We start from the raw sequence: 26,824 nt of genomic DNA, 5'->3' as shown, positions 1-26,824 counted from the left end.
GAGGGGCGGCCGCCATTCCTCGCCGTCATGTAGCTTCGTCACTATTAACAGGTTAACACGAAAGTGAAACATGGGTAACCCGATTCAACACGTTAAGAAAAATGTTATTTTGGTGATTTTAATTCTTTAAACTAATAAAAAAAAACTTACTATAAAATATAATAGGCATAATGTGTGTGAATACATATACATATATATATATATATTATTGTATTATTATATTTAAGTTTTATTTATTTATTTTTATAGAATATACTCAAAGAGTGAGATTAAAAATATTATAAAACACAATAGAAAAAATCAAGAGTAATTTAATAATACAAAATACATTAAAAATTATAATAATTAATTTACAAGTGCAAAAAATGTGAAAAAATCGGCAAACGCTCATGAGCGCATCCTCTACACTTTGAGGATGGGTACATCACCGTTTCAATTTTTAGAACCATACAAGCAATCATGAATAGTATATTTAGGGGATTTCAAAATAAGGAAATTCATAATAATTAATGTACAAGTCTGAAAAATATGAAGGCATATATAAACGCTTGGGATTGCATTCTCAACCTTGAAACTCAACTCTCTTCATTTTCCATATCCTTGAACATTTGGTATTTTGTAGTAATGTACTAATCTTTTTTTTATTAGGATCTTATTTTGGGATCTATAATACTTGAAAGACAAATGTTTTTTATTTTTTTTTATTTTTTATTTTTTATGCTTTGAAGTAATATTGATTTGACAATGTAATATGCATATACTAATTTAGTATTATGTTTTCCATTTTTTAAAGTCAAATTATATTTTTCATTTTCATTATTTATTGATTAAAATATATTTTCTTTAACGCAAAATGGATCGGGTCATATTACCTAATAATATTAATGGGTCAATTTCGGTTTGAGTCATATTATCCGTTTACTTTAATAGGTGTTACATGACATGACCCGTTAAGGTATCGGGTATGTTACGAACACGAGAAACACTATACAAATGCCAAGTCTACACGTGACAGACAAGACACAAAACCACTCAACCTTTTACTCCAAAAAAAAAAAAAAAAAAACCACTCAACCTTTTTGTTTAATTGTTTTTTAAACTGATTCCAATCAATTGGATTTGAGAAAAGCAGCTAACATAAACATATATTAAATATTCATGTGGTGCGCCTCACCTCGCTTTTATTTGGCACATTAAACCACTTAAAGAAAATGCTTTCAATAGACAACAAGTTTACACTACATATATGACTTTTCTTTTTAAGTTCACCATCTTTGAAACTAACAAACTTAGGGTTGGTTTGGGGTTGTGGTGCTTAAAAAAAAAAAAAGCTCATTAAAAAATCTGGAACATTAAATGTGCTTGGTAAAAAAAAAAAAAATGTTGTCTATGAAAGTAGAAAAACAGAGAAAAGCAAAAGCAGAATCTACCCTGTTTCTAAAGAAAGTGTTTTTTTTTCTTCAAAGCATAGTAATCAATGATAATTTAATGAACATTTCAAATAACAAGTACACCCCCACATGTTTTACAAAATTACAATATTTGCCTCTACATTATTGTCTTTGACAATTATTAAATCACATTAAATATTATATTATTTTTAGTCATCTGACATATTCAAAGCAATTTATATAAAAGTTTACCAAATACTAAGACACTATTTTTTTTTATTAAAAGCACTTTTACAAGAAAAGGTTTACCAAATACGTAACAACTTTATTTTACAACTATTTATTCTCACAACACAGCAAAATCAGTTTTTTTTTAAAAAGCACAACAATACCAAACTATGCTTTATAATCCTTTAAACTTTCATCTCATATTATCAAATTCACCAAAATATTAAAGATATAAAATAATTTACTTAAATCCGTCTAGGCTCTAGACCTCAGCTGCTGCCTGACTAGTGCATATCATCTTTTAGAACCTTGGTACTGATCCTTTGTGTCAAACTTTAAAGCTTAAAATGTGACAAGGCAGATGTGCCATCAAGGCCTTTGTTGTTAAAGTAAGCAACGTAGTCCCTCACAGTGGTCTCCTTATACTTTGGAGGATTGTCTTCTGATACTAACTCCTTGATGGGTCCATAGAGCTTTGTTGACGGTAACATCCCTGTGCAGAAGAAGCTCGCAACAGATATCCTTGGACCTACACAGTTTGCTTGTACCCTGTGTTGTATGCTCTTGAATCTATCATTTGATATAAGCTGAAACCACAAAAGAATTCAACATTAAAACCCAAAATTGAATCTAAATCAAACAATTTGACACAAGAAAAATGATAGAATTTAGAGAGGGCAGAAATATAGACATAAAAATCATGGTAACACATGGTATATGATATTTCAACTAAGCCACACAATGGATCACACTTGACATTAACTTACAAATATACAAGAATATCACAAGATAGTAATGATAGTGCCAATTATTTTGTAGATCATTTAGTAAATCATGCATTGAACAAGTTGATGGTATGGGTAGCAATTAATATCTTCATTATGCACTGGCTATAAATTGATGATTAGAGAATAATCAATTTTAATTACAACATATATAGAACGATGACGCATCAATCCAATAACAATATATATGATAGTTTTGTACTTGCCTGTAAAAGGTCTCCAATGTTAACCACAAGAGCACCAGGCACAGGCGGAACATCAACCCACTTTCTCTGATGAAGAACTTGAAGACCTCCAATATGATCTTGCAAAAGCACTGTGAGAAAGTCATTGTCGGCGTGCTTGCTTGTGCCCATAGTCAACTCTGGCTGTGGACAAGAAGGATAGTAATGACCTAGAATCAGAAGCCCCTCACTACAGTCCATGTCATTCAAGCGACTTGGCTTTAGGCCAAGAGCCTCTGATAACAACTCGAACAACAACTTCCCCAACTTCATTACATGCTTTGAATATTCAACTAGTATGTCTCTGCGAATTGAAATTAATACAGAAATGAAACAATATGGTGAGTTGAGCTGCCTATATAAGTATCTATTTACTTTTCAGATTTCAAACTTTGTTGTATCCAATAAGACCAACTACAAGCCTTTGCCTTCTGAAACTGGGTTTTTTAATGCTGGCCAAAAAATGGGTCTAAGGAAGAAAAAGATAAAAATAGGCCAGGAGATGGGACGGACCAAAACATTGGAATCCAAGATTCACTTAAAATTTTAACAAGAATTGGTGTTAAAAACATTTTCATCCAAGGTTCGAAAATACGCTAGGCGCTAGTCAGATTGCGGGCTAGGGCTTAGCACCTAGGTGGCTAGGAGGCGCCTAGACGGATTTAAGTAAATCCATTATATTTCGTGTAAATAAATGTTTGTTTATAGTGAAAATATACCTAATTTCATCATAAACTACAAAATAGAATGACATATGTATTATGAAGTATTGGAAAATAATGAAAACATAGGGAACATACATATAATTTGTGCTCATTTAAGTATTCAACAAGTCTCTAACAATTTATTGAAAAAAAATAAAATACAAAATGAAAATTGTCTATTTTCTGTCTAAGTGAGTCGCAACTTAGGCAGGTGTGGGAGGGGTAGGCGGCCTAGGCACATTTTCTTAATTTTTAAACACCTAAGCATTAATTGGGACGGTGACCAACTGCCTAGCTCCTAGACAACTCTAGGTTGGGATTTTTAGAACATTATTTTCATCACAAGCTCTTTCAGTCATATTAAAAACACTTTCAACATCCCCACACTTTCTGGCCAAATTCCTAAAGCTTAGGCCAAAGATTGGAGTTGGTCAACCTATTTAGTTGGGGCAAATAATGCTTTAAATGAACGGTCAAACCGAACTTCAAAGTTGTTCTCCATATTTTTATCTCAACTCAGACAATCCATTCCATATATTAAACAGTATATGAATTCTATATGAAATTGTTGTCTATGTTATACTGGCCAAAGTATGTAACTCCATTACCACCAAAAGTCAATACGTGATCAAGTCATCTAATTAATCAATCATGATAAAGATATAGGGCATTTTGATCCAAGTCCAAAAAACTCACTTAATTTCATATCAATTCTGGTTTCATTTGATTTATTAGTATGCCCATTTTGCCCCTTACAGTAAAATAAAAATTATATTTTAATTTGTTAAATTGAATTTTAAAAGGCCTTATCTACTTTGTAATAAAAAAAAATTTAAATCCATTTACAACAAATAGGATAAGTTCATCAAATATAAAAAATAAATAAAAAAAGAATTGTGAGGGGTAGATAAAAAATTTAAATTTTTTTGATGTAGTTAGTAATTAATTTGTAATAAAGATTTATGAAAACAAAAACATGACATGTGAGGTCGATTAGAAACAAAAACCTATGTTATAGGTAGATAAACAAAAGTATTGCCTATGTGAAATTTTGTCCTTGGATTTCTGTAACGACCCGTTTCTAATTTTACGGTTTTTTTTAATTTTAATAAGTGAATGTACGAAAATGCCCTTCAAGGAAAATGCATTGATTTTGTTTGACCGCCTTGTCGTGTCATACAAGATATATTTTCTTGATGTATCCTCGTAGTATTCATCGTTACGAACGCGTGGGCGTAACCAGAACATAATTTGGAGTTATAACAAAGGAGATATTAACGTTTAAAGTCAGGGATATTTTGGTAATTTTAAACTTCTTTAGAAGGCTCCAAAAAATCTAAAGCCATGTGAAATGCCACGTGTGTGGTTGGGATGAAAGGAAAAGAAAAGGGAAGGAAGAAATGGATGGCTGGGATGAGAAGGAGAGAAGAGAAATGAGAGAAAGGAGGGAGGGAACCGGCCAATCAGGAGGAAAGAAAAGGAAGGGAAATGAGGGAGAAAAGAAAGAGAGAATTGGACCCTCCCCTTAACCCGTGACCCAACCCGTTTTTGAGAGATTTTCCGGCGAATTTCATCAAACCACCACTTGGAAAACCCTTCATGACCTTCCCCCTTCCTATTTCACCCTAAAAATCAAGGGATTTGGCCTTGAAATTGGGAGAACCCACATGGTGGGATGCAGCGGTTTTGGGTTTGAATCACCAAAATTTGAAGCTAATCCCGTCGACCACCACCACCAATAGACTCCCCTCAACCCTAGGAACAAAGTCCGTCGAAGCTTGTTTGGAGTAGAATCATGAACACCCATTTCAAAGGTTTTCGGCAGATCAAGGTGAATTTCAGGTGTTTCTAAGCCAAATTGGACTTGGCCACAAGTATGAAAATTGTTCCTCTTACTAAGATCTACTTGTCTATAAAATTTGGTAATTTTTGTAAATAGTTGATTTTTTCGGCGAGTAGGGGTGGCCAACCGCCACCTGCGGTGGCACGTGGGCTGACACGTCCCTTGACCTTCTTAGGCTAAGTTTTAATACCCTGATTCCATTTGTGAAGTCCGATTGACGAATTTTTGTCGTTTGAACCTAGTTCCATTAAGGTCCGCCACTTGATTAGAATAGTAATTGACGATCCGACTGTTGGATCGTCACCAAAATTTAATACATTATAGTACGTAATATTTGAGGACCATTGGAACTTACGGATCGGGGATCCGAGTACGGATATTCCCAAATTGGATTTGTAAGTTCATAAAATAAAACGTTAACCGTCACTTGAAATTGTAATTGGCGGATATCTAACCGTGGGATCGTAATGAAACTTTAGTATGATATTTTAGAAGCATAATGTGGATATTTGGAAGTTACAGATCGGAAATCCAAGGTGTGGATCTTCCAGATTGAGTTACGTAGGGTTGCAGACCTTACCGTCGATCTTTGACCGACTGTTGACTTTTGGTCAATGAGTCTCAAATAATTCTAGAACATCCTTAGGGATGTGTTTTATGTAAGTTACGTGTTCTATTGATAAGGATTCTGAGATGTGGTTTGATAATTGTTCTTGGCGCCGATCATTCGTGACGCCTCGATGTTTGTGCCAGGGAGTTGTAGTGCGAACTCCAGGTGAGTGGGCTTTTGGTTTTCTATATATACGTATATATGTTTCCATTTTCCCAAAAATAGTTTTAAATGGATTTACATTTTTAAATGCCATGTCAATTGCATTACATTTTAGTATATGCATTAGTATAGATATGCATATTATTGAATGACGCTGCAAATGCCCAGGTAAGCTTCAGGTGAGTGCATATTGATGATAGTAATCGCAATGTGTATGGTTATGTTTAGATACATTTAGTGCCCATTATCTTGCACCCTGGTGTTAGTGCTCCGCCTGAGGCTAGGGCCTAGCCTTCACGTGATCGTTCACCTCCCGTACCATACGCTCACCTTGGATCCAAGGCAGATGCCAGCTTGTCGTACAGACCACATTAAGTGTCCCGCACCATACGCTCACCTTGGATCCAAGGCAGATGCCAACTTGTCGTATAGACCACATTAAGTGATTCCGACTCGTAGGTGATTTGTGATACTTTGCACAACCTTCACGTGATCATATCACTTAAGCATATCTATTTACACCCAGCTTGTCGTACATGCCACAATAGGTGGTTCCGACTCGTGTGCAAGAATTGGTTTATAAGTTATAGATTCAGCCATACAGGTCACGTTTGGTGACTCCGGCTGACATATCATTTTATATTGATTCACATCACCTAGCTTACATATTTATTATTGAGATATTTGACATGGCACATACTTTGGTTTTCATTGCTCTTAGGCCTGATTTCTATATATGTATGTATTATTATTTTCTGGAAAATTATACGGGTTTTATAGTGAGGGGCTATTATGTTCAGAAAAGAGAAATGTGTTTTCAAACGTTTTGTTTTTGCCCACTCACCTTTATGTTTTTCACTGCTCCAGGTTTTAGCTGCTGTAAGTTTGTATCGACGAGGATTCTTAGCGAATCTCAGTATAGGTGGCTACCTCTAAGGTTATGATCCTTACCCACACTGCTGTACTTTACTTATGCTCTGAAGTCGCGTGTGAAATGGATTCATTCCTGCTCACAACACACTCTTGTCTTTAGGCACTTTTAGGTTTAAATTTATTCACATTTTCCACATCTTTATACTTTGTGGCCTTGTCACCTTCCAGGTGTTGGCTAGCACAGTTCGATTCGGAGTCCTAGTGGACATTCCGGGTTGGGGTGTGTCAATTTCACTATAGAATTCTACATATTTTGTATTTACGCGAATTTATTTTATTTTTGTAAATTTTAGAATTAGTTACCTATTTACTAAGTTTGATTTTTCGTAACTATTCATTTAAAATATGTAGATCTCTCGAGGTCAATCTTTGTATTTTAGATGGAGCTCCATTCCACGAATATGTATACAAAATCATTCGAGAAACAGAGTTTTAACGAAAGATTTATAAGCTGCTAAGCTCGGGGGGCAAAAAGGGATTCTGGACCTTTTTTTAGAAGCTCCCAGAAAGTGGGAGAAACCAACCCTCCTTCCCCCACCTCTAAAAAGTTTTGGAAGGCTGGGTCGACTTGTTTTTTTGCGAATTGACCTGATTCCAGGCTGAGCTTCCCGACGCCATTTCACGGCGTTTTCTGGCTTGACGACCTTGACGATCACCATTTCTCGAATCCCTTCGTCATCATGAACCCAACCCACCCAGGTTTGAACCATTTTGGCCGCGATTTCATACCAATCAAACCGAACGCTTCCTAGACCTTGACGTCGGCATTTGTAGCTTCCGGTCACCTCAACGTCAACCACCACCTTCACCAGGCCTCTCTCGACCTGCAATAAGGGTGAATCGGTGTTCGAGGGTTTTGGGTGTCTTGGCTTTTCCTTGCCTATTTCAAGTATATCCCAGTGAAATAGACAGATACAAAAGTTATTTATCTCATTGCGATCTTCATTTTGGTATAATTTGAGCAATTTTGGCCACTTACTACTACGGTTTAGTGGTATTCCTTTTCACTTGTAAGTGAGATGTCTTAAATTTGATTCTCGTCAAAGGCAAGTTTGAATCACATTAAGTCCATGCCTCCCCCTTTAGTGTAGATAATATTATTTGTTCAAAAAAAAATTAAGCAATTTTGGTGTTAAGTGAATTGAGGCTGTAGGTTGTTACATGAGGCGACATGTGTCCCAAGACACCACTTGGTTTTTCTAGGCTAGATTTGATACCCTAATTTCATATTTGACATCCGTTTGATGAAATTCATTATGTGAGCCTAATTTTGTAATGCTCCACCACTTGACTATATAAGTAATCGGCGATCCAACCATTGGATTGCAACCAATTTGTAGTATGTTATTGTACTTATTATTTAAGGACTCTAAAAATTTACGGATTGGAAATCCGATGTGCGCATCTTCCGTATTGAAGCAAATAGTAAATTTTGATCTTTGTAGTAGACGATGATTTGACTCTTGGATCATCACCAAATTAATAAGTGTATTTGTAATTAATATTTGAGAATCTTAGAAACTTACGAATAGGGAATCAGACATATGGATTTTTCTAGATTGAATTTCTATGTTTTGAGGAAACGAACATTCACCACCTCCTGAATTTGTGATTGGCGAATCTGACCGTCAGATTGTCACGAAAGTTTAATATATAGTTTTAGAAACATATGGAGACCCTTAGAAATTTACAGATAAAAAATCAATTTGGCGGATATTTCATATTGGATTACTAGGGTGGTTGACTGTTTTGTTGACCACGTCGACCCACAATTGACTTTTGGTCAACATGTTTTGAATATTTATTAAATATTAAAATTAGTATTACTAGCCACTTAGTACTATAGTCTAGTGATATTTCTCTTCACTTGTAAGTGTAAGGTTAAGGTTCGATTCTCACTAAAGACAAGTTTGAACTACATTATTGCTAGCCTATTGTGAGGCTAAGCCCACCCTTTCCCCCTAGTGTAGATAATATCGTTTGCTCAAAAAAAAAAATAGTATTACTATAGACTAAGTAGAGCCTAGTGTATCTATCTTGGTTAGCAAGCTATTCCAATTAATGTATATGTTGGTTTACATGTAAGTGACGCGTATAGGGATATATATGTTTATTGAGCTTCTAGATAATATAAATGCGATATATGATTACTAATATTAAAATATGATCTTGGAACCATATTAGAAGTATTCATTAGAAGTAGTATGTCTGCGTGACTAGATAGTCGGTTGTCATGGGAATTTATGGTACGCGTGTTTGTAGTATAAAACATGTGGGTCAATATGTGATGATGCGACTGCACCATGTAGCATTAGTACATGGATGCTCGTACTTGGTATATTTGCAAGGCGAGACCATAAGCATTCTAGGGGTGATCATGCTTGGTATATCAGCATTGGGTGATCACTACCTAGAGCCATAGGATACAGTCCTGCTTTGTATATCCACAATGGGGGACCATTCGTATGCTAGGGTGATCATGCTTGGTATATTCGCGATGGGTGATCACTACTTACATTATTAGACTATGCCTATGGTTCTACTTGGTTTATCGGCAATAAGGGACCATACGTATTTTAGGAGTGATCATGTTTGATATATCAGCGATGATGATCATTACTTAGAGTTAGGATACGGTTTTGATTGGTATATCCGCGGTGAAGGGCGATGGAGGACTGTACATATGATAGGGGTGGTCATGCTTGGTATATTCACGATGGGTGGTCACTACCTAGTGTTATATGATAGAGTCCTGCATAGTTAATGCGCGATAGGGGATCATACATATTCTAGAAGGGGCATACTTGATAAATTTGTCTATCTAGAGTCATATAGAGTGGTCGTGCTTGGTAAATATGCGATGGAGGATTGCTTCTTGGTTGGATTCCATTAAGTGGTCCAAATCCCAGCTCTTGTTCCTTTCCATTAAGTTAGTCCAAAACCCTAGATTTGAGTGAATAGGAATTGCTCATAGTAGACATCATGTTTGTAAATTAGAGTTACCACGTTATTGCTTGGAATCCAGGTAGGGAATTACGGAGAGTTCCTAAATTTTGTGAAATGACATGCAATCTTGTTGATTGATTAATGTAGTTAAATGCTAATATTGTGCATATGTTATTAATCGAATCGATTAATTGTAGTGATGGTGGATTGGGTTGGAAAATATTGTGATATAGGTGAATGACAACCTTATTTCACATATGATTTCCTGATGTAGATTAAACTCTAGCAAGGCATGCTCAATTGGTTTCCTTGTGCGATTCTGAAACTCTAAGTTCTTGTCAGTTAATGCCTTGAGAATTTAAGAGTTTAAAAGAAGAGTGAACTACGAATGGCTTGATCCCATCTTGAGCATGTAGTCAATCTAACACAAAGGTTAGTTGCAGCAATAAAATAAATGAAAAGTTACTACACTATTGGACCTTGATTTGTGTTATGTTCATGTCTCGAAGGCGAGACATGATAGATGATCAGGTATGTGGTGACGTCACATGTCGATCTTGGATGTATCTTGGAATTAAGGCGTGACAACCTAATTCCAGATATACCTACTATATGGGAAGACAAATGCTTTGTACGTATAAAGCATATATATATATATATATATATATATATATATATAATCTAATTATACTGTACCAAGAACATTGTCCTCTATCTTTTGTTACATACATCTACCTAATACATAGGTATATATGAACAAAATAAAGGAAGAAAATGCATTTGCTATAACGTTTTTAGTTATATATTCAAAAGTATGCATAAACAAACAAAAAACTGAGGAATAAATTAATAGTGAAAGTCTACAATTTTATATACACAAACCGAAAGATGAGAACAAAATATATATATATATATATATATATATATATATATATATATATGAGGTATTTATCAATTTGCTCCTTGAATTTGTGAGGATTAGCCAAATTCCCTCCTCAAGTTTAATTTTGGCCAATTTTCCTTCTCAACTAATATAATTAGTCAATTTTCCCCCTGTTGTTAAATTTTCTAAAATTTTCATCTATTATTTTGTTAAGTATATCTCGTGCTATCCAAACATTGTATCTTCTTCTTTTTCTCCGAACTTTCTATCTTCTTTCTTTTCTCCGAGCCAAGCCCCTTCTGGGTCCATCGGTACTCTACCGGCTCGATTTCTACCTCCACCTTCATCATCATCTTCTTTTTCAAAACCCTTCAGCTGACTCCTATGCTTCCCCCTCCGGTGCCAAACCCCCATTCACATTCCCTTTCACCCTATCGATTTTCACCATTTTCTATGTTTCTGACCTTCCATCTCGTTCTGCTCCTCTTCTTATTCTCACTTTCCTTCATCTCCTTGCCTCACCCCCACCACCCATACTTTCTTTTCTAGCTCGTTTAATTGCTTTTCGTCCCGGGCGGCTCCGATTCGACAGAGATGACAGTTCCCGTGCTAAGGCTAAGCTTTCAGTGGGTTTCCTGATGTTTTTGGCAGCAGCGGTGTCAAGGTTTGTTGTAGTGGCATCAGTGTGTGAGGGGTTTGGGAATGGGTTTCAGCAATTAGGAGAGTGGGATTTAGGGGGTTTTGTGATAGTTTTGCTTTATGGGTTATATTAGGTGTATAAATGTAAGTGATAGACGACTGAACAATTTGCAATTGAGCAATTGCACTCATCAAGTGGAGATGGTGGAGAGAAGACCAGTTATAGGCGACTGAACAATTTACAAGTGAGCAACAGTAACCATTTTGCACAATTTTGCAAAAATCTTTGATTGAGATGTTTGATCGAACAGTTGGTGGGCAGATGAGAAGAAACCAACTTTCTAAGCAACTGGTATGTTTTCCAACGCCAAATATCACATAGAGATGCAAACTAGAACGTAGAGAGGGGAAATAAATGCTTTAGATGTTGAGTGGAATCACCGGATCGGTCGGCGATGATACCATGTTAAGATGGCTCCAATGACAAAATCTAAGAAAAAGAGAGATAGAAATGAGAAAGAAGATTGTATTTGTGAAATGCCTTTTTTTCATTACTTTCATACGGTTTACATTGCTCCCTTATATATGTGTTTTGATACAAGACTTGCAGAGCAAGTAATTCTTTTTAACCAACCTCCTTATACCAACCAACTCCCTCTAACCAAATTATCCAAAGACACCAAATTCCAACTAACTAACTATATGTATAACAACTTATTTAATCTCTTGACAATTGGCTTTGTTTTGACCATTGATTATCTCCTTACTCGGATCACACTCTTGAACTTCTTCCTTCTTACATTCCCCCTTAATCTGATGTTTGAGGGCACTCAGCATCAGATTGCTACAATGTTGATGAAATAATGGTGTAGACAAACCCTTTGTTAGTATGTCTGCTAACTGATATGTTGAAGACCTATGTTGAACTTGAAGATCACCCCGAGTGACTCTCTCACGGACAAAATGATAGTCTATCTCAATGTGTTTCGATTTAGAATGAAACACATGATTTGTAGAGAGTGCAATAGCTGAGACATTATCACAATATATCATTGGAGATGAACATAACGGTATATGTATATCACAGAATAGTTGTCGAATCCAGGCAAGTTTTACAACTGTGATTGCCAAAGCTCGATACTCAGCTTCTATGGACGATCGAGATACTATGTGTTACTTCTTGGATGCCCATGAGATAGGGTTTAGACCAAGAAACACAACAAATCCTGAAGTGGATCTTCGATCAGTCGGGTCACCTGCCCAATCTGCATCACTATAAGATTGCAAATGCATTAGTCCTGGTTTAAAAAGAATATCATAGGTAGATGTCCCTTTGAGATATCGAATGATTCTCTTAACTGCAATAACATGAGAGATCATGGGATTGTGCATAAACTGACAAGCTTGGTTGACTGAAAATGCTATGTCGGATCTTGTAAAAGTAAGGTACTGTAGAGCTCCAACAACACTCCTATAATGTGCAAAACTGTGATAAGGCCTCCCATCATCCTTGAGTAGCTTATGATATGGTAAACATGGTGTAGCACACAGTTTAGAGTATATACTTCCTCTTGAAGGATGCCATGTAGAAAGGTATTTTTAACATCGAGTTGCCTAAGAGTCCACTTGAATTGAGCAGCTAAGGCAACAATCAACCTTATAGTTGTAGGTTTCACCACAAGACTGAAAGTCTCCATATAATCAACACCCTCTTCTTGGCTATACCCTTGTGCTACAAGCCGCGCCTTATACCTTGCCATAGACCCATCTGCATTTTTCTTGATTTTGTATATCCATTTGCACCCAATTAAATTCTTATCATGTGGTAATCTGTGCTGCAGTTTTGAATGTTTTAGGTTCTGAAGTAACAGTTGCTAAAAAAAGCTTTCTTTTTTAACACCCCATTCTTAGACCTTGTTTGCATGGGATGGACATTCATTGGTATGGGCAAAACCACACTTAGTCTCTCAAGGTGGAACTCAGGATCCACAGGGATATGATGCTGTGTACTGGAACTAGTTAAGGGCATCTGATGTGGTGACAAATCACCGGGTATGTGTACTGTAGTGTTGTCATGTGTAGGTAAAGAATCAAACTCTAGAGCTCGAGATGCAACTGTTTCCAAGGATTTTGAGGCTTGAGATGCAGAAAGAGATTCTTAGGCACTAGATGAATGCATATTCAAGGAATTTGTGGTCTGAGATAATAATGAATGAGATGAGGGTGATAATGCTTCATTTGTTAATGTGATGATTGGAGTTAACTGGGGTGAATGCACTAGACTTTGTGATGAATGTAATTGAGATGATGCAGAAGACAATTGTGAAGGTGGAGATAATTTGAAGGTTGAGAATCGAAAACTAGCTTTATCAAACAAAACATGTCTAGACACATGTATTTTACCAGTAGCATTATCTAGGCATATGAACCCCTTGTATTGGCTTGCATATCCCAAAAACAAAAAAGTTGCTATTTTAGGTTGAAATTTAGAGGTATTGTAGGGTTTTAGTAGGGGAAAACATGCACAACCAAAGACCCTGGGATGTTTAATCTCAGGAACAATATTATATAGCATTTGAAAAGGTGACTGCACATGTAAGGAAGCACACAACATTCTATTTATCAGGTAGGAAGCAGTAGCACAAGCATGAACCTAAAATTGTTAGGCAGTTTTGCAGTTTGAATGTGTGTTATTGCTGTTTCTACAATATGTCTATGTTTCCTTTCTGCCAAACCATTATGTTCGGGTGTGTATGGGCATGATTTGTGATGTAAAATGCCATGTTGTGCCAAAATGTTTTGAAACTTTGTGCTTGTATATTCACCACCACCATCACTTTGGAATATTTTAACTACAGCAGAAAATTATGTACTCAAATAGGCATGAAAATGAACAAAAGTTGCAAAGACTTCTGATTTATTTCTTAATGGAAAAATCCATGTGTAACAAGTACAATCGTCTATGAAGGTTACATAATACCGAAATCCTTCATAGGATAGCAAAGGAGCAGGTCCCTATACATCATTGTGGATTTTCTCTAAAGGGTGTACAGATTTGTTTACAGGAAAATTAAATGGTAATTTGGTGAATTTTCCCTCTAAACATGGTGTACAGATTGATGAACATGTATCTAGTGATGCAGGAACTTGAGATTGATGTAGAATTGCAGAAGAAATTGCATTTGATGTGTGTCCTAGCCTTTTGTGCCATATGCTTGAATGAACCGATTTTGCAAGGAAACATGAATGAGATGCAGGTGGTGAAGATAACTGCTTCTGTGAAATGGTGAAAGGTATAGGATAGTAACCAGCTTTACACAGCCTCTTGAGGAGTATTTTCCCTGTGGATTTCTCCTAAACCTAAAAAGAAACATCATCACAAATGAACCTGCACCTATTGTCTTTGTAGAGTTGATAAATTGATAACAGATGTTGAGAAAGCTTTGGAACATGTAAGACATTCTTAAGAGTGAGGGAATGATGTGGAACAACCAATTTATAAGTGCCAATATTGGAAATTTGCAAACCTGCACCACTTGCAATAGTAATTGTATCAGTTTCTTGATATGGAGTGAACAGATCCAAATTCGCCAATTCAGATGTCATATGTGATGTAGCACTAGTGTCTGCAAGCCAAAATTGCTCAGATGGTGCTGAAGGTTGATGATTTGCATGCATAACAGTGAGATTAGTAGTTGGGGGCCTCCCTTGATAGACAAAATTACTTATGTGGTAGCATTGAAGGGTTGAGTGTCTATATTTCCAACATATTTGGCATTGAATAGGAGAGCTCGAGGCAGTGTTGTTATGTCTTTGGAAGCAATCTGCAGCAACATGACCGTTCTTGTTGCATATTTGACAAGTAGGGATTTCCGAAGGTTGATTCGGGCAGTAAGACTGGTATGGTTTTGGAATACCAAGAATGCTAGGATTACCATTGGAGAATCTTAGGGCTGAATTGTATTGAAATGTGCCTCTCCCTTCACCTCTGAAATTACTACCTTTATAGTTACCATAGTTGTGATAATCCCCATTAAAATTGTTATAAGACCCAGTACCATGATTGGGATAGTAATTATGATTAGTTGAACTTGATCCTCCATTGTGGTTGAAGGAATGATCAGAGGATCCTCCGTTGTGCTTGAAGGAATAATTAGAGGACGACCTTGGTTGATCTTGATTAAGAGCAAGTGCTTTCCCTTTGTTAGATTGAATACCAACAACCATGGCGCTACCAAAAGACAATCTAGAAGAACTGTCAAAAGACTAATCGATGATGGCTTCTTCTGCCAGGAGTTGGGACCTAAAATCTTTAAAAGATATTCCATTCTCCCGTCATCTGATCACACATCGAAATGTGTTGAATTCTGTAGGTAGCCCTTTCAATGCAAGTATTATAATATCTTCATCATCTAAGATTACTCTAGCTGCAGCAAGATGATCCCTTGCATCTTTAATCTTTTGGAGATAAACAGAAACAGATTCAGACCCTTTCTTGATATTCTGAAGTTTTGTCTTCATCTGAAAGATGGTGGCTTTTGTCATTGTAGAGAATTGCTCAGTGAGATTCAACCACATCTCAACAAACCTCTAGCACCCAATGATGCAGAAAATGGCAATCGTCGATAATGTGGCGATGAGCAATTGCATCAGTGCACGATCGTGCATTTTCCAGACTAGGTAGTCATCAGTTTCAACCTCTTCAGTGTTAGAATCTTCGTTGAATCTTGGTGGGCACTTTCTTGAACCATCGATAAAGCCCATAATTCCATGACTTTCCAGAAGTAATCGAACTTGAAAGCTCCAAGTAAGATAGTTTGAATCATCAAGTTTTACTGTAACAGAAGTGGAGACGGTGGAGAGAAGATTGGTGATAGGAGACTGAACAATTTGCAACTGAATAGCAGTAACCATTTTGCACAATTTTGCAAAAATCTTTGATTGAGACGTTTGATCGAACAGTTGGTGGGTAGACGAGAAAAAACCAACTTTCTAAGCAACTGGTATGTTTTCCAACGCCAAATATCACAGAGATATGCAAACTAGAGGGTAGAGAAAAGAAAGAAATGCTTTAGATGTTGAGCGGAAGCAACGGATCGGCCGGTGATGATACCATGTTAAAATGGCTCCAATGACAGAATCTAAGAAGAAGAGAGATAGAAATGAGAAAGAAGATTGTATTTGTGAAATGCCTTTTTTTCATTACTTTCATATGGTTTACAATGCTCCCTTATATATGTGTTTTGATACAAGACTTGCGGAGCAAGTAATTCTTTTTAACCAACCTCCTTATACCAACCAACTCCCTCTAACCAAATTATCCAAAGCCACCAGATTCCAACTAACTAACTATATGTATAACAACTTATGTAATCTCTTGACAAGTGGCTTTGTTTTGACCATTGACAATCTCCTCACTCGGATCACACTCCTGAACTTCATCCTTCTTACATAGCAGGCGTCGCCACCGTTTGGCTGTGATTTGAAATGTTTCATGGGAGGGCTTAGCGATGGCACTTTGGAGAAGATCGTGGCCATGGAGCTGTGGATGTAGGCGGTGTCGAAGGTCATTGCCACATTAAAGAACTATGCTTCTCTCTTTTTTTGTCATATTTTTTTTTTTTTGGTGAAGAGGTGTTTCTCTAATAGAATAGAATCTAGGTGGGAGTAGAAAACGTGGGTGGAGAAAATGAAGAATATAGAAGATATAGAGAAAATGACATTTTTGCCCTTCAAAAGCGGTCATGTGGATAACACGTGACATACTCAACGGAAGGGTAGATGGAAAATTCAAAAAACTGAACAGGAGAGGGGAATTTGACTAATTATGAGAGTTGAGGGGGGGGGGGGGAATTGGCCAAAATTAAAGTTGAGGGGAATACTTGGCTAATTCTTACAAATTTAGAGAGTAAATCGACAAATACTCTCTCTCTCTCTCTCTCTCTCTCTATATATATGTATATATATAAACAAACAAACAAAATAAACATAATATGATGAATACACCTAGCAAAAAGTTTCTTATAAAACGTCATGAAAACACGAGAATCATGGGAGTCTGCAATTCTTGAAAGAAAGAAGAAGATTTTGTTGAAGGAGTAGGAGGAGAATAAAAAAAGATGGAACAAAAAGAGAAAGAATAAGATATAAGAAAAAAATGAAAGAAAAAAAAGGAAGATGAAGACCACGCATAAGAAATAGAGATAATAATGCTCTAGAAAGATGTACACGGGAGTTACAAGGAAGAAGAGATAATATTGTTTAAAACCAATCTTATAATTAAGGGATTATTTTAAAGGAAAACTAATGAAAAGGGCTTGAAAACTTTGAGTTTTAATGATAAGGACAAAATAAAGGGTAAAGTGAATAGTACCAGGATTGACTTTTTAGTGTAAAAATGTGGTTTTTCGTTAAAGTGAACAGTACCGGGAGCTTTTCGTTAAAGTTCCCTTATTTTAATGATATAAATAATCAATTAAAATTAATTTCATAATACAATTAATCCTACAATTAAAGGATAATATAATTAAGGGGGATTTTTTTTTTTGGCAAACTAATTAAGGGGGAAATTTGACAGGAAAGTGAAGATAAGATGAGGTAGACAATAAGTCAAAAGACCTAACCTAATAATCAAATAAAGTTGGACCATGTCGAACAATTAGACTTTAAACCTGAACAAGTGGGTTGTTTTTTAGTTATAACCCGTCCGAACCCAACCCAATTTTAGCCCGTTCATTGATTGGGTTGAGTTGGGTTGATTATTTGCCCATTCATCCCCAACCCAACCCAACCCGACTAATCAAACCCAATCTAATCAGATTGTAACCCATTTCGATTAATGCTCATACTACACCCAAATGAGCCAAGTCCAAAAACCAACTCCCTTTCTAATATTTTTTTTAATAAATTACTCTTTATAATTACTTAAGCTTTTAGGGAATAAGAGGCTTTAATTAGTCAGCATATTTGTAGTCTCTAAATTCTAAAGCTTTATAGTAGATTGATTTATGAAATTAAAGTTAGCTAGCTTTGATGTTACTTGGCTTAATTTTCTTAGGAATTCTTAGAAACTAAGTTGTTACAAGATTAAACTTGAAAAAGTTGGGTAACCAGAACCCAACCCAAGTAAACTCTAACCCAATTAAACCCGAGCTCAAATAAACTCGAATGAAACCCAACCTGAACCCGAGCTCGAATTGTAAAAAGTTGGGTTAGGATTGAGTTGACCTTCCAACCCGTCCAACATGCCAGAATCGCACAAAATCGGACTTATATTGAATTTTATAATACTTACCACTGATTGCAGAGAATTATAAATTCCTTTGTCACATACCTGCATACTTGTGGCAAGTCTTCTGGCTTAGTAGGATTAGGAGCCACATAACACAAAAAAGTATCCCTCCAATTAGTGGCCGGTGCACTGTAAAGATCGAAGTTGCTATTGTAGACCAAAGGTTTAAGGGGATCACGAGTGTAAAGCTCCTTCTTCACTTCAGTGTCTTGTTCAAAAAACCCACGTACCCCATCTTTAATCTCCTCCAGAACATCAACAGGTATTCCATGATTGGCAATTTGGAAAAAGCCCCACGTCTCTGACGCCTCTCCGACTTTCGCAACAATCTCGTTGCGTTTAGTTGGACTATCAAGTTCAAGGCCTTGAAGGTCTATGACTGGAATGCTAAACTGGCTGGCTTCTGAATCAGAGCTGGAATTTTTGATGTAGTGATCATCCAACTCCGGAGGTTGATGAAAAATTCTAGGAACCTCGGTTATGCCCGCATCAACGAGGCCTTTAACTCCTTCTTTGGTGTCATCAAAAGCTTTTACTTCACTTTTCCGGTCGTCATTTGTGATGGTAGCTACCATCTTGGTTTGTGACTAGATTTCATTCACCTAACTTGTTTATTGATGTATGTGAGTGGTCCGAGGAGATCATTTTATAATGGCTGAAGTTGAAAGAATGGCAATAATTTCGCTAAGGCCAAAAGATAATGCCAAAAAAACTTTTGACTTTATTGGCAATAAGCATAATAATAAAAAATAAAAATAAAAATAAAAAATCAAAGAGGATTGTATTCCATTAGGTTATGTCATATGTGAGATTTTAAAGGAGTTTAAAAATTTGAAAGATTTCGTATAGTATTTTAAGTATCCGTATACCTTATATCTCGTTTTGAGAGTTTGAGAGAATTCACTAAAAAATGAGTTATAGAAATCAATTAAACTCTATCAAAATCCATAAATTTATTAATCTATTAAAATATCTCAAAATTCCAATTAAAAATAGCATTTATAAAATCACATTAATATATTAGTTGTGGGTTAGCAGTTTATAGCTCAGTCAAACATTAATTGATTTTTATTTCATGGTACGTATGAGTGCCCGGAAAATCAATCATTAGATGATACATATAAAGATGTAATTATTCTTTGCAATGATTGTAGCCAAACTGGAAAATAATATTACAAAGTGCGACTTGATTATACCGCCGGTAGATATTTCAAAATTTTCAATCACTGCAAACATCAAGATCCTTATAAGTTAAATATGTTAGGATTTATTTGCAGATGAAACAAACAAAAAAATATAGCCATGTTCTCACGGAAACAAATTCGCCAATTCTTTCTCGTCATCTGTGATGCCAAACCAAATTTACAGTCAAAACGGAAGTTGAAGTACGTGGGATTTTTGGGTTTATTTGTAGGCGGCAGGTTATGACTTACGACTAGAAATTTTAATAGCATCTCCAATTATGATCTCTATTTAATTAAATTTTGTTGAAAGGATTAGGAAGAACTACCTGATAAATTTCTACTCAAGCCATACTCTAATTTAGAAAAAAAAGACTTATATGGACAGTTATATATATCATCATATTGGCGTCTCGTATGAAATAAAGATATACATGTGTAAATTTTTGTCCACATATACTTATTCTATTGACATGCGATGCCATGTAGTGATCTATAGGCATCGTGTCAATTATTATCCTAATTTAGGGTATAGAAATAAAAAAAATTAATTAAAAATGATTTTCAAAAATAGTAACTAAGTTTAGCTCCTTTTTCAATGTATAGATATTTGCTATCCTATGGACATGATAGGCAGTATGATTAGCTTAGAGATGGAATTTTTCAAATCGTCCCTAAATTTTAATTAAGAAGTAATTTGGACGAATACACTGGAAGCCCAGAGACCTCATTTGGCATTGTGCGGTTTTCTTGGTGCAAGCACTAAGTCAGCAAGCTACCTTTCCCTTAAAAGGAAATCTCCTAAAATCATGGAAATAACCTCTCCACCAGATATTAACAACTCAAATCAGGGCCATTACACATGATTACCGTTGACTATCTTCTCATTTACTAGAAGATTGTAACTGAATATTCTTTTGTTAAATGTCTTGTATTTTCTTAATTTGGCACAATTCAAAATTGTATATAACACATGTAAATTACTTTTGTGAAATATACAAGAATATACATTTCATATTCACTCTAATTTCCCTATCCCTAATTTTAAGGTAAAACGAAGGAGATGGTGGATGGGAACTCCTATTCTGACCAGTGTTCTAAAATCGGTCTAGGCGGCCACCTAGGCGTTGGGCGGTGGCTAGCCGTCGGGATTAACTCTTAATTGGGAGAAAAATCGGGGAAGGAATTAGGCGGGCACCGAGGCGGCTTGGGCAGACCTTTGGCATCCTAGGCGGTCTAGAATTTCAATTTTTTTCTGTTTTCAAACTTGAGAAAGGATGAGTGCAGTGTGTTATGGAATTTCTAAGTTTGCTAGTTCTATTCTTGCGAAGACAAAGACGAAAGGAGGAAGAAGAAGAGAAAATGAGTTTCTCTCTCATCCTTTCATTCTCACGTGACCACCCTCAAACTTTCCCATTTAATTTATTTTAATTTCGTCCAATCACATTTGGACAACTAACATCAAGTTGATCTTTCCAAAAAAGAAAAATGGGTTGTCAATACCCAGCATCAAGTTACTATTGATTGTTTAAATTTTTATATTCAAGATGGGGAAAAGGAAAGAATAAAAAAGAATAAAAGATGATCTCCTTTGTTTGTTAGTCTCTTGGCTAATGTGAGTGATGGGGACTAGGGGTGGAGGGGAGGGGTCACACCATACAAATGGTGGTTGAAATGGGGAAGGATGCTTTTATGGGTACTCCAAAGTTCAAAGTGGGACATCAACCCAGATAAAATCATAAATAAAAGAGAGAGGATTTCGTTGATGATAGCAATGTGTGTGGTTTGGTTAAGGGATGCCTGACATGGTTTCCTAGTAGTTTTATTATGAACCATCCAACCCACTACGTGGGATTTTTACTTTTATTTTTGAAAAATTAGATATAATCATTCAAAATGTCTTAAGTTTTATGGTATATATGCTTAATGTGTTTTTAAATTTTAGACTTGTTGGATACTCTTTTTGTATTTTATTATTCTTTTATTATCTTAACTATGGATTTCATACAAGTATAATTTTTTATGTGTCAATATGCACTTATTTACAAGATATACAAGAAATTTACCTAAATCTGCCTAGGGCTAGGCGCCAGTGGCGAAGCCATGTGAGGACGAGGAGTGGCGACCGCCCCTCCCCTCGCTGGAAAACACAGTTGAAGCCAAGGTTTCGCCCCTCCCCTCACCGGAAAACCCAGCCCCTCCATGTCTGTTTTGGCATCGGAACTGCTTCTGCTGCGTGCAGCAGCAGACTAGGTTCTTTTTTTCTTTTTAAATCCAGGCCAAAACGACGTCGTTTTGGTCTTGGTAAAAAAAATTAATTAAAAATTTAAAGTTTGGCCCGCGTGTCCCAAAGTCAAGCCCTCCATGTCTCATGTCTGTTTCAAATTAGTCAAGCCCTTCCACCCCACGTGAAACTTTCAATGTTTGAAAAAAACCAATAAAAAAATATATGTATTGGGGGGACCGCATGGCGTGTCCCCCATTCCTTCACTCAGTCAGCCCACGTGTTGTGCTTTACCATTCCAAATTTCTCCCTTTGCCAATCAGAGACAGAGATAGTGCAAAGCTGCTTTCAAAATCCCAGCAGCCTGATCGTGCAGCTAACGCCCAATCCCAACGGAACGGAAAATAAATCCCTATTGGCTGATTTCTGTTGGCTCTTTGCTGCTAACACTAGCCACTCCAGCCGCTAAGCCGACTTCTAGCCTTCAATTTCAAAGGTAAATTTTTTAATTCCTAAATTTATAATCCCTAACCCTAATTAATTATTTAATTAGAATTTTGTTTAATTAGTATAGAATCATATGGTAATGCACTAATATGGTTATTGGTTACTGATTATTGATATGATTATATGATTATTGATTGATACGAAATTATGAAATTATTTTTTAGGGTGAAAATTAAAATTTGAATTTTTGATTAGTTGTATTCATATGATTAGTTGAATGAATTTTTTATTTATTGAATAATTTATATGCTTATTGGTATTGATTAATTGAATTGTTGGTTGGGTTATTATGCATATTAGTATAGTCTACTCTAGGATTAAGAGTCTAAGAATTTTTTTTCTTTCCATTTTACAGTTACGTAATGGAACGATACTATAAGAAACAATGCTTAAATCCTCCTTCAAACATTTCGGGTAGTCCTTCTCCTTCAAATATTCCAAGTAGTCATCCTCCTCCTCCTTTAAATATTCCAAGAAGTCCTCATTCGAATATTCCGAGTAGTTCACAACAAAGTGAGGCCACTGAGTTGGATGAAATATTGGCTAATCTTCATGCAGACCCTGGATATAGACGTCGAATGCTTGATTATCCACCTAATTATCGTGAAGCAATTCGTAGACACTATCTCCAAAATGATCATTATCAACCTAGAGACCACATTATGCCAAGAAAAGTTAGCAACAAAAGATGTTTTATCACCGGTTGGTTTGATAGGTTTAAGTGGTTGGAGTATAGTATATCAAAAGATGCTACATTTTGTCGTTATTGCTATATTTTCAAATGTGATTTCGATCAAATGGGTAGCACTGGAAGTGATGTCTTCACTGAGAAAGGGTTTACAAATTGGAGCAAAGGACCCGAAAATATTTGAGCCCATGAGGGAGGTGTTGGAAGTCTTCATAATAAAGTTGTACAACAAGCTAGAGATTTGATGACACAAAAACAACACATTAAAACATTTGTGATTAAGCAAACCGATGAAGCTCGCAATAATTATCATACTTTATTGAGTGCCTCACTTGAGTGCACAAGATGGTTGTTGGGACAAGGTTTGCCTTTTCGTGATCACGATGAATCGTTGAAATCAAGCAATAGAGGTAATTATTTGGAGCTTATGCAATTTCTTTCCAAGCATAATGAGCAAGTTAGGAATGTTGTGTTTGAGAATGCTCCCAAGAATCTTAAGTATACTTCTTCTGATATTCAAAAAGATCTTGTCCGTGCTTGTGCCATTGAAACTATAAATGCAATCACTAAAGATATGGAAGGTGAATTTTTTTCTCTTTTGGTTGATGGATCACATGATTCTTCAACTAAAGAGCAAATGGCGGTGGTATTGCGTTATGTGAACAAAAAAGGAGAAGCAATTGAAAAGTTTTTGGGTGTGCAACATGTCTCCTCTACAACTAGTAGCTCTCTTGAAAAGGCTATTGAGAGATTCTTTGCTACAACAAATTTGAGTATGTCCAAGTTACGAGGACAGGGCTATGATGGAGCTAGTAATATGAAAGGTGAGCTAAATGGCCTTAAAACAAAGATTTTGAATAAGTATTCTCAAGCATTTTATGTTCATTGTTTTGCACATCAACTTCAACTAGCTCTTGTAGCTGTTACAAAGGGAATTGAGGGTGTCGCCATTTTCTTCAACAATGCTAGTATTTTGGTCAATACAATTGGATCATCGTGTAAGCGTCGTGATGCATTTAGAGAGAAACAACAAGAACAAATTAAGAAATCTCTTGATATTGGTGATCTTGAAAACGGGTAGAGGGTTAAATCAAGAGAGTAGTCTCATGCGTCCTTGTGATACACGTTGGAACTCACATTATGGTACTATAGTTAGTATTATTGTCATGTTTGAAGCCGTGGTGGAGGTGCTTGAATGGATTAAAGATGATACCAACCAAGACAATTTTGGTGAAACAAGTCAGTTATTCCATAACATACAAACTTTTGATTTTGTGTTTCACCTTTTTTTTATGAGACTCATATTGGAAGTTACAAATGAGTTATCACAAGCATTATAAAAGAAAGATCAAGATATTGTGAATGCAATGGCGTTAGTGGAAGTATGCAAGCAAAGACTACAATCCTTGAGAGATGATGATTTTGGGGACTTGCTTGATGATGTACAAAAGTTTTGTCAAGAGCATGATATTGTCGTTCCTAACATGGAGGACTTGCATTTTGTACTTGGAAAATCAAGGCGTAAAGCTCCAAGACTCACAAACTTCCATTACTATCGTGTGGACCTCTATTTTCAATTCCTTGATACACAATTAAAGGAATTGAATGATCGCTTCCATGAGGTAAACACCGAGTTGCTTCTTTGTATGACATGTTTGAGTCCGGTTAAAATTTTTGCATCTTTTGACAAAGAAAAAATTGTTCGTCTAGCTCAACTTTATCCTCAAGATTTTGATCGTATGGACCTCATGAATCTTCCAATTCAACTTGACAATTACATTCACGATATGAAGATGCATAGTGAGTTTTCATCATTGAGAGGAATTGGTGATCTTGCAAAAGAGTCGGTAAAGACTGGGAGGTGTGCAAGCAACATATTAGTGTATAAGCTTCTTACATTGACTTTGGTGTTACCGGTTGCAACCGCTTCGGTGGAGAGAGCTTTTTCTTCTTTGAAGATTGTGAAAACACCATTGCGTAACAAAATGGGAGATCAATGGTTGAGTGATAGCATGCTTGTTTACATAGAGAGAGGATGTATTTGCTTTTATTGATAATGAGTCTATTATGCGACGTTTTTATGATATGAAACCTCGTCGGCAACAATTGTAATTTGTTTATATTGATAAATTGTGGAAGACATTACTATATAAAATGATTTGGTTGTTGCTATTCTTTTGAATCTTGCACTCTTTTAACTTCGCCCATCCCCCCGTTAATTCCTGGCTTCGCCACTGTTAGGCGCCAACTCACCGCCCGACTAGCGCCTAGTGTTTTTTAGACCCGTGATTCTGACTATTGTTACGATCTCTAAGCTGGATTTTTAGTCATCTATCCCTTTTTTTTCCTAAAGAACGAGTGTATTGCTCTTAAAATTGCCAAAACTACATGACACACAGACCAAACAATTAATAAGCTAACTACGTTGTTTTCCACTTGCACCTCTGTATAGGAAACTCATTCAATTAGTATCAGTTTAATTTATTGGGCTAAAGATAAGCCAAGTGGAATTGTTCAACACCCATGCAATTCCATTGAAGCCCACATGCATTAAGAAAAAACCGGCAAGTAGACTTCAAATAGGAATCTCCTTGTTCAATCGATAGTGAACGTTATTGCCGACTACTTTCCCAAATGCAACGGGATCATGTTAATCGCATCACACGTTAGTTGCATGGATTTGACAACTTGCCGCCAAAATGCAACTGATTATATGATTAACTGCAATGGAGTCCAAAGCACACCACAATTATGCCTTTATCTCCATGGATAACCTTTTCAAATTTTGCTTTGATATCCAAACCCCAAAAGATATTTTCAAGATAATTAATACGATCAAAGTCAATAGCAATGTAAAAGAAAATTCTCTTAATTTACGGGGCCATCCAACGGCCTAGAACTTTCTGTCGCGATTGCACGGGTTGACGACATAATATTGAGTCCAAATAGAGTACATAACAAACTTTTCATCTAATGGCCTAAAATGTATTGGCTAAAAGTATAAAATTAGATATAAACAGGAACTCTTTAAGAGATTTTATTAGAGATGCTCTAATTTAATATGGATTAGACACATGAGGGCTCAAGAAAATAGTTGATTTCACATGAAAAATGTGCTTTTATGACAAACACAACCATGTTGTAGGCCTAATTTACTGAACTATAATAAGAACAAAGAGAGAGAGGGGGTACAGCATGGTAGAGAGAAAGAGAGAGAGATCTGTAATTGTGAGGTGTATTCTATTCTACCCCATTGTGCCTTTATTTATAGTAATATGGAAGGTTAATTCCTTAATCTAATAGGATTACAACTCTTATAGGATAATATCTAACCCTAGAGAATATTCCAAGATATCTCTAGATACACTATGATTTACACAATCACATTCTTAATCTAATAGGACTGCAACATTCCCCCTTGAGTGTGTAAATACTCAACTAAATGGCGCATCAGGTCTTCAATGATGAAGCAAGTACAATTGATGAAGTCGTCGGCACAATGAATAAATGTGAGACTCAAATCAACGGAAGAATGCATATAAGGTAAAACTCACAAAAACCTCGCTATGGTAAAACCCAAGGTGG

General features: G+C 36.1%; 3 protein-coding genes across 3 annotated transcripts; 2 read left to right on the top strand and 1 right to left on the bottom strand.

Moving 5' to 3' along the window:
* Positions 1–1,638: 1,638 nt before the first annotated feature.
* LOC103414730 (1-aminocyclopropane-1-carboxylate oxidase homolog 1-like) lies at positions 1,639–19,271 on the bottom strand. The gene is made up of 3 exons (XM_029092018.2): positions 18,682–19,271; positions 2,611–2,932; positions 1,639–2,206 (listed from the first exon to the last, which is right to left on the bottom strand). Exons 1-3 carry the CDS (start codon positions 19,212–19,214, stop codon positions 1,955–1,957), a joined length of 1,107 nt encoding a protein of 368 aa, XP_028947851.2. The 5' UTR covers positions 19,215–19,271; the 3' UTR covers positions 1,639–1,954.
* Positions 19,272–23,483: 4,212 nt separating this feature from the next.
* On the top strand, positions 23,484–24,320 carry LOC139190848 (uncharacterized). The gene has a single exon (XM_070811335.1). It carries the CDS (start codon positions 23,484–23,486, stop codon positions 24,318–24,320), a length of 837 nt encoding a protein of 278 aa, XP_070667436.1.
* A 286-nt stretch (positions 24,321–24,606) lies between these two features.
* Positions 24,607–25,293, top strand: LOC139190847 (uncharacterized). The gene has a single exon (XM_070811334.1). The coding sequence runs from the start codon at positions 24,607–24,609 to the stop codon at positions 25,291–25,293; it is 687 nt and encodes a 228-aa protein (XP_070667435.1).
* The last annotated feature ends 1,531 nt before the right edge of the window (positions 25,294–26,824 follow it).

Source organism: Malus domestica, chromosome 13, assembly GCF_042453785.1.
Source record: "Malus domestica chromosome 13, GDT2T_hap1".
Classification (NCBI taxonomy): Eukaryota; Viridiplantae; Streptophyta; class Magnoliopsida; order Rosales; family Rosaceae; genus Malus; species Malus domestica.
The sequence above is the reverse complement of the archived record's forward strand: the minus strand, read 5'-3'. Positions and strand labels throughout refer to the sequence as shown.